Source organism: Babylonia areolata, chromosome 18 (assembly GCF_041734735.1).
Source record: "Babylonia areolata isolate BAREFJ2019XMU chromosome 18, ASM4173473v1, whole genome shotgun sequence".
NCBI classification, from domain to species: Eukaryota; Metazoa; Mollusca; class Gastropoda; order Neogastropoda; family Buccinidae; genus Babylonia; species Babylonia areolata.
This window is the reverse complement of record NC_134893.1, coordinates 13,069,140-13,078,615: the sequence shown is the minus strand read 5'-3', so window position 1 is coordinate 13,078,615 and position 9,476 is coordinate 13,069,140. Positions and strand designations below refer to the sequence as shown.

Sequence of the window (9,476 nt, the reverse complement as noted above, 5' to 3'; positions counted from 1 at the left end):
AATTCCAAAAGAATAACAGAAAATATATTTGGATCATGCAAGGAAGCCATATAAAGAAACAAAATTGGATGCAAAACTGAACACAAGATACAATTAAGGCACTTGTTGTTGTTTTTTTGTTGTTTTTTTTTGCTTCTAGCTTCTGAGTGTGGATGACACAACTTACTTCACTTGAAGATGTTCCCGGTGAAGTTACAGGAAAGAAAACTTTTTTTTGCTGTTTTTTGTTTTTGTAAAAGAGATGTTGATCAGAGAATCAGTACTGTCTACCTGCCAAATGCTCACACACACATTTTCATTCACACAGACATAAATCTGCACTTCAATCAATTGAAAACTTACATATATTTCATTACATATATTACATTTAAAAAGTTGTTAATAAACTTCATATTTTCCATCTCTGTTGCTGAACAACGCATTTCACAGGGGTGAAAGACACTTGTCTTTGGTACAGAGTTCTGGATGAAGAAATGTACACCAGTGCATGCTACATTTAGCATTTGTGTTCGATGGAACAAATATAATGATGAACAACATATGCCCTCCCCACTGTTGGCAAAGACTAAGTGCTTGATGAAATAATTTTGAATGGTTCACAAAACTGGGAGGAAAATACAGAAACAGCTGTATATACTACTGAAACACCTGATGAAAACACTTGTGCCCGATTTTTCAAAACTAGTGTCAAAGATGATAGATTTATTAACTTGTTAATATCATCTAGTGTAAAACTTAAACTATTTAAACAATTTAAATAACCATAGCTGTATACTGTCACACATTTCACAAGTAAATCAAACCTACAAAAGGAAGTAAAGCAACCCTAGTCAGCTGTATATACTGGCACCAGACTAAGGACTGTCAGTTATGAAGTACAGACCATGTTATTTATCAGCTGGAAATGGCAATACAGTAGACAAACATAAACATTAAGGGGTTACTGGAATAGGAATAAGAGGGTGAGAGAACCTTTAAAAGATAATCATGCTGCTACCTTACCATGACTGATAATGTATCAATAATTTTGCTACAAAACGCTTCCTTACCCACAGTAAGAATTACTTTTCATTTAAAAAAAAAAAGAAAAAAAAAGCAAACCCATCAACATAGTCACAATCAAGTTTTCATAATTACCCACAAGCTTCAAAAAATATATATCACAAGCATGATACAAGTATCACATAAATGATACAGTGGTACATGTAAGCAGTCATTTAAATACTCTGTCAGATCTGTACAAATGTGTTACAGCAGACAACAGAAAACCTTGGTGAAGTGCAGCACCCTGAAGATGTCACCCTGGCTGTGCTGCGTGTGGATACCCCTGAAAACCCTGCAAACAGGGATGACAATACACACACACACACACACACACACACACACACAGAGGCAGCTCCTCCTCATGTTCCTCATCCACATCCCTTTGCGTAGAAGCTGACTGTGGCTTTTGTAAAGAAAAAATACTCCTAATAAAATTGAAGGGAGTCTTTTTCAGTCAGAAAGAATGTCCAGGGCAAAGGTTTTGTTTCTACTGTCTCCGTTTATATGTCACAATCTGTGCTGAACAAAAGTGATCATTTAAAAAACATAGCTGCCAACAGCAGTCAAAAGTCTTTGTGCATCTTTGACTGAACATCAGTGACTGCTGGACAGTGGACCATACCAACAGTGAGCTAGGCTGGTGTCAGCAGAAGTATGTTCAGGTGCAACAGGTCAGACCAATCACTTGCAAAAGGTCCTGTAGCGCACATTTCTTGGCTTGACAGATTGCTGTGTACATTTTCATTGATGTCCTGACAAAACCATGACATTATGTCACATGAAAAAAAGAATGAAAGATAGCCCCAGTCTTCCAGAACAAATTTTATGCTCATATAAAAAAAAAATGCCTTCCCTGTTTTTTTTAATGAAGATTTTTCACATCTATGGAATCTACAGACAGCCTTCACCAAACTACAGGTAGACAGTAATGGGACTGCAGTACATGATAACCATGGCAACACACAGCTGTGGGACAGTCTGACATCAGCATCAATCATCGTAGGCAGTTGTGATTATGTGCAACATCTCACATCATCATCTGTAATCTATCCAACACCATTAGTTTATTATACACTCACACACACACACACATTATAAACAGTGTTAATGTTCCCCAAATAACAATGATATGACCAACATTAGATATAACAGGCATAACATCACATACGAAGTCATTACAGGAATCATTTCATGAAAATATAAAGCCAAATGATTTCAAAGATCTGTTATTACACTCACAACTTGTGTGCCCTCAACTTGTCCTGTTGAAAAGCAGATGTCAGATTAATGGTTTTGATTTCAAAATGAAACAATGATCAGCACACACAATACACACCACACTTTCTGGCATTCTGCCTATGGTCAAGGAAACAGGTGAGTCATGTGAAGGCCAAGTTTGCATAATGTTACAGCATCCACCAAGACCGCCATCCTGGTGGTGCTGATTATCGTTGCTGCATTCGTGTAAGGCAAACGGTCGGTGGTACTAGACTAAAAAGTAGACTCTCCGGCGATCATAAATCATGACATGCAAGTCACGTACATACATGTATGCATACTGTTGATAGAACACCCATTAAACCAAAGCAACCTCACTTTGGAAAATGCACACCATTTGTTTTCCAGTATAAAAGAGTACCACAAAGTTTGCTCCAGTCAGATTGTTGAATTGTGTCCAGTCGGTGACCTGACCTGTGACCCAGTTGCTGAGTGTTCCCGAGTCCTCACTCTCAACAGTGAACATGATGGCATGTTCCTCTTCAATGACAACACTGTGTGCCCTGTGTACATTAACATACATGGCTGTGCAAGCAACAAGGGTATTCATAGTTTCTGCTTCTGTAATCGTTCTAAAAAAAAGACAGAACTACTCTTTTAAAAAAAAAATAAATAAATAAAAATAATCATCTCTTCTCTGGTCATTCCATGCATGCTTTAATCATTTCAGTTTCCTCTAAATCACGTTTTGGGAAACATACAAACAAAAAGTCCCAGTCTTTGCTGAAATGAATAAGCAAACAAACAAGTAAATAAATCAAACAGGATAAAATATATAAAGAAAAAATACTGCTGGAAAAGCAATGGGTTCTATTCAAACAAACAAACAAAAAATGGTCCAGAAGACAGCAATCCTCACACACATCCCCAGTCAGTGAATACACACAGCACTGGTCAGTAACAGGTTTGGGATTTTCACAGGAACACTGTCAACAATTCCTTATGCCCACCAGTCTATTCACCAGAAATACAATATAAATGCATTCACATTTGATCAGTATCTGTAAGCTTATCAATTCAGATCAATTCTGATCACAGCTTCATACGATATAGCACCCATTCTGTCTTGTTAAACTTTGGATTTGTGAAAGTCAGAGAGTGCACACACACGTACACGCACACACCCACACCCACACACACAGAGTCCTCTCCCCTGGCTCAAAAAGATTAACTTTTACATAAAATATGCACAGCCTCATCATCATAAAGTGTTTTTCCACAGCTTGCCTGGCTTTCTCATTCCTCCTGATTATCATTACATCCCCTCTCTCTCTCTCAATCAAGCCTTTCATTCTTTTACAACAAGATACATATGTTCTGCAACAGCTCAGTGCATACTCCCTCTACTCTTTTCAGACAGTTAAATGCATACTTCCCTCTGTATTTCTCTGACTACAAAGTGCTTACTTTCCTCCGCATTTTTTCTAAAAGATAAATGCATACCTCCCTCAAACTATAGTAACCTGCCTTCATCTTCAAAACTCTCTTGCTTGTTCACTCTGTCTCAAGCTTTCTCTCTTTGATCAGTCTTTCTCTCTCAGTGGACTAAACAAAAGACATGGGTCATCTCCCAAAGGCCAGCTTGGACCCAATGGTGTTAATGTCTGACTTGGGGTCGGGGGAACGCGAACTCCACGGGGTCTCCCGACAGCGGGAGACAGCAGTCAGCTCCAGCTTCTCCAAGGAACAGGTGTCCTTGGTGACCCAGAAGAGAGGCACCAGACTGTCCACCCACAGCTCCAGGTCCCGGCCCACCTTGCGGGCATTGGCCACAGCCTCCTCCTCCAGCTGGGGGCTGGGAGGCACCTTCAGGTAGGAGCGGAGGCCAGAGAAGTCCTTGCCCATGTACAGCCCCGGGGGGCCAGCGTGACTGCGCTGGGCTGCGCTGACAGAAATGGGCTGCCCCTGAAAACACACACAAACTTGCCCTGAGCACACACAACCAGGCATAAGGAAAACATTCACAGTCACTGACACAAACTTGCCCTGAGAACACACAACCACATATAAGGAACACATTCACAGTCACTGACACAAACTTGCCCTGAGCACACACAACCAGGCATAATGAAAACATTCACAGTCACTGACACAAACTTGCCCTGAGCACACACAACCAGGCATAAGGAAAACATTCACAGTCACTGACACAAACTTGCCCTGAGAACACACAACCACATATAAGGAACACATTCACAAACTTGCCCTGAACATGAACATCCAGGCATTAGAACACTTTCACAGTAAGAAAACAACCACTGATATAACTTTCCCTGACAAAAAAAAAGTATGACAAAAATATGCCCTGAACATACACCATACAGTGAGATCATCTGGCACCTGGATGGAGACATGTGTACATACTGACTCCCCCTAACACCTGAAGCTCCTCAAACCCACTTTCATCCTCAACATGCCCATTCATAGCACTATTTCAACCACATGAGCGACAGATACTGCGGTCTCCCCCGCACCCCCCCACCCCACCCCCAACATCACTTAGGAACATGGATGGAACACAGGTGAACTCACCTGGTAGAAGGTAATGGGAGTGACCAGGAACTGTGTCTCCGCCACAACAGTCATGTTCAGCATCAGCTTCACAGTCCACACACCAGGACGCAAAGGACGGCTTAGAGAGGGTTTGTGTGACCCCACAAAAGTGGTTCCAGGGATCATGATGTCATAGGACACAGCGATGACATTGGTAGGATCAATCCAGGCCACAGACACTGTGAACTCTTTGCCAGGGCTCCACACATGGCGCAGCGTCAAATCCTCATATGGCCCAAGCAGTCGGCCATAGTTACGAAAAATTAGTTCTTTGGGGTCAAAGTCTGAACCCACCTGGAACAGAAAATGGCCAGACAGCTGGCAATAAAGTTACACAAATCTATAACAAATAAACTCAACAAAACAATATTTCCTTTCCATTTTCCATCGTTTTGGAATAAAGTTAATTAAAGAATCGCAATGAATGCACATAATGGCATGGGAGATCAGGAAAAAAAAACCCAAAAATCTTCATCCTTAACCAACAGATGCTGCCATAATTCTGATCACGGAAAACCTTTGGGGTGGATATACAGCGCATTAACCGCTTGGCTACCGTGCTTGTTCATTCAGACACATCAGTGACTTGAAGCAGTGAACTGACCTCCAGGAACTGCATGCGAGCCATGGGTCCCTTGGAGTCGAGGACGGAGTAGTAGTGCTTGGGGTGGACGTGGGTCTCAAGCGTCACCTCCCGACCCGTGCTCAGCACCTCTGCCGTGAAGAGGACCAGCAGTCCGTGAAAGTGGTCTCCCTCAAGGAACAGGTTCACTTCCAGCAGTTTCAGTGGCCGCAAGCCGCTGTCTGGCTGGTGGCGGGGCAGAAGGTCTGCTGCGATGCGCATGAAGGAGTGGTAGAAGGTGAGCTGGGTGTCTCTGTTTTTGGGTGGGGTGTCCAGGTGATGGAACTCATTCTGCCAGTAGCTGGAGAGAGCTGTCAGCCCTGTCAGAGAAGGGGAGGTAAAAGGGGTCAACAACCAGCATGTCATACATCCATTATCATCGTCTATCTTGTTCTCCATCATTTCTGATCGGTGTGTTGAGTTTATGTAAGGGTAAGTATCTGCCTCCCCCCCCCCTGCCCCTCCCCCCACACATCCCCCCTCCAACAGCAGATGGGGTGTAGCATATATGGATCAGTCCACATGGTTTGATGCCTCCTCAAAACTAAGACTGAAACTTCTCAGTCATACATGTCTCATATTTTATAATTATTCTCTATCTGTGCCCAGTTATTTATACACATCTCAACACATCTGTAGTTCACATTCTGTATCCTGTGGCAAACAAATATATCACCAACAACCATGCCACAGTTCTGAACACAAATATTTTGCCATCATGTTGCTTGTGAAGACCATTCAGGGGTATGGTTGAAATATCTGTGCAGAAACCAAACCAGCAATATGGCCATATTTATTACTCATCAACAAAATAATAGAATAAATAAAGTACTGGGCTGTACACCTGTTTTTTTGTTTGTTTGTTTTTTTGTTTGTTTTTTTTTAATTTTTCTCTTTTTTTTTGAGAAATCAGTGGATGCCTAAAATTTCTGCAAATGAGCAGGATAGTCTCAGCATACTTGGAAAGCTCTTTCCTGCTTCCCCCCCCCCCCCCCATTTTGGTTGTCGTTTCTTTTTGTTCCTTCCATCCTCATTTTTCTCCTTTCTGTTGTCTTTTCTTTCTCTCTTTTTTTTTTCTTCTCTCATCTCTTTATTCTCTCTCTCTCTCTCTTTCTTCCCCCTGTAATCTGTCTTCTTACCATTGTCATGCTCAAACATTGTCAAGGCCATGCAACATATAAAGTCACATACATGGTAGTTTCATGCACAATGTCTGAAAGAGGCGAGGTAGACACGATCTCATTCTCTCTCTCTCTCTTTTTCTCTCTCTATGGAGGCATTAGTTTTACAGAACTTCTTTAAATGTACACATTTAAATTGACCACTTGAGTTTTTTTTGTGGATCTGTATAAGTGCTCGGGTATCTTGGTAGACACAGATCACATCTTATGTAATTTGAGCTCGGTTTCAAAGATGATACAAATTCTTACACTTACCATATTTGAATTTAGAAATGGACAGTTTTGCTGTCAACAGAGTCGTGATGATTTTTTTTCTCTTTTCATGATCTGGGATATCCATTTTTGTTGTACCAAACAACGCTACTTTTTCATTCACAGGGATCAGCGTCTGTACACCTGTTTTCAAATGGCACACCACACCCTGTGTACTTGATATACATATACATCCACAGTCATGTACCCGTCAAAAACCCATTCTTTGTCAAACTTTCCATCCTCCAAGATGCTAGGTTCACAATACAAATATCAGTATCAGTAGCTCAAGGAGGCATCACTGCATTCGGTCAAGCAGATGCCTGGCCAGCAGCGTAACCCAACGCGCTTAGTCAGGCCTTGAGAAAAAAAAAACACACAAAAAAACCCCCACAATCTCTTGTGGTAAGAATCTGCAAGTGCTTTTTACTTAAACATGAGAAGACATAAAGTATTAGCATTTTGGTAGTATAATTTCAAGTGTATTTTTTATTCTCCAAGACTCAGTCACAAAATAAAACAATATCTGATGAAAATATATGAACTTATATAATACATTTTTTGATGACATTTACAACTTTCTTGAACATTTCACTCCCGAAAAAAATAACACTATTTTCACCCAGCTCTTTCCACTACACTACAGTAACCCACACCAGCATCACAACACATGTCACAAAAAGATAGGCATTTCATTTACATGAACAGTCTTTCCACTACATGACAGTAACCCACACCAGCATCACAACACATGTCACAGAAAGATAGGCATTTCATTTACATGAACAGTCTTTCCACTACATGACAGTAACCCACACCAGCATCACAACACATGTCACAGAAAGATAGGCATTTCATTTACATGAACAGTCTTTCCACTACACAACAGTAACCCACACCAGCATCACAACACATGTCACAGAAAGATAGGCATTTCCTTTACATGAACAGTCTTTCCACTACATGACAGTAACCCACACCAGCATCACAACACATGTCACAGAAAGATAGGCATTTCATTTACATGAACAGTCTTTCCACTACACTACAGTAACCCACACCAGCATCACAACACATGTCACAGAAAGATAGGCATTTCATTTACATGAACAGTCTTTCCACTACACGACAGTAACCCACACCAGCATCACAACACATGTCACAGAAAGATAGGCATTTCATTTACATGAACAGTCCTATCTACCTACCTTGCTGAAGGTGACCAAACAGGTAGACATCCAGACTGTTGATTATCTCCTGACTAACAACAGCCTCAAACTTTCTGGCAAAGAAGAGAGGTTTCTCTTCATATTTCTGAGGAAAAAGAAGGAAAAGAAAGATAGATGAAATAACTTTTCTCAAATCACTTCTACCATCATATTTTTCAAATCAAACATTCTTTAATTTAAAAAAAAATCAAACTCAATTTACTTACTAAAATAAATACACAGACTGTCAAACACATACAAATTACGGATTTCTTTAGCACTAATACCAACAAACTAACACTACTTACTCATGTTCACATGTGTTCAACAAACAGTGAATCCTGCTCTCTAAAACTACATCATGATGAACAGTTTTATGAATCAGCTGAGGCTAAGATAGAGATGATCAAAGATTAACTCCAGAAACAAGATATCCAAAACCACCTGAACACACAAACACTGCTGCTTTTCTGACCCAGTGGTGAGCCCTTCCTGTTTTCAATTCCAAGGGGGTGGGGTGGGGCAGGAGGAAATTCAAACCACACAAGCGTACAAAAAAATTCACCCTGACCCCCACCCCCAACCCATGAAAGCTCTGACCATGAGTCGTTCGAGGTCTGTGATCTTGAAGTCGTTGGGAGAACAGCCACACCAGTCCACGATGTGCTTGTACTGACACTTGCAGCCCTGCTTGCGCCGCCAGTTGGTCAGGTGCAGGTTGTTGTCCACAGAGTCAGAACAGAACCGGCTGTTCTGCAGGGCCGTGTGGAAAAAGGACTGAAATCACACATACACATGCACGTGCGCACCCACACATGCACACACACACACACGTAACACACACACACACACACAAGAAATAAATAAAATATCAGATGATACAGAGTACATTCATCCACAGAAAACACCGTGAATGAAAGATAGATCCGTCATTTCATCACAGAAACACCATGAATGAAAGATAGATCCGTCATTTCATCACAGAAACACCATGAATGAAAGATAGATCTGTCATTTCATCACAGAAACACCATGAATGAAAGATAGATCTGTCATTTCATCACAGAAACACTGTTAATGAAAGATGGATCTGTCATTTCATCACAGAAACACTGTTAATGAAAGATAGATCTGTCATTTCATCACAGAAACACCGTGAATGAAAGATAGATCTGTCATTTCATCACAGAAACACCATGAATGAAAGATAGATCTGTCATTTCATCACAGAAACACTGTTAATGAAAGATAGATCTGTCATTTCATCACAGAAACACTGTTAATGAAAGATAGATCTGTCATTTCAACACAGAAACACTGTTAATGAAAGACGGATCT

At 40.9% G+C, this 9,476-nt stretch overlaps 1 protein-coding gene across 1 annotated transcript in view; it reads right to left on the bottom strand.

Annotated features, from left to right (window-relative positions):
* Positions 1 to 330: 330 nt before the first annotated feature.
* Positions 331 to 9,476, bottom strand: part of LOC143292462 (xylosyltransferase oxt-like) — a 72,017-nt gene continuing 62,871 nt past the window's right edge. The window contains exons 8-12 of the mRNA XM_076602754.1: positions 8,739 to 8,915; positions 8,139 to 8,244; positions 5,480 to 5,817; positions 4,855 to 5,169; positions 331 to 4,227 (exon numbers count right to left, since the gene is read on the bottom strand). Of these exons, the coding sequence (XP_076458869.1) occupies positions 3,886 to 4,227; positions 4,855 to 5,169; positions 5,480 to 5,817; positions 8,139 to 8,244; positions 8,739 to 8,915 (1,278 nt within the window). The 3' untranslated portion in view covers positions 331 to 3,885. The remainder of the gene's footprint in view (positions 4,228 to 4,854; positions 5,170 to 5,479; positions 5,818 to 8,138; positions 8,245 to 8,738; positions 8,916 to 9,476) is intronic.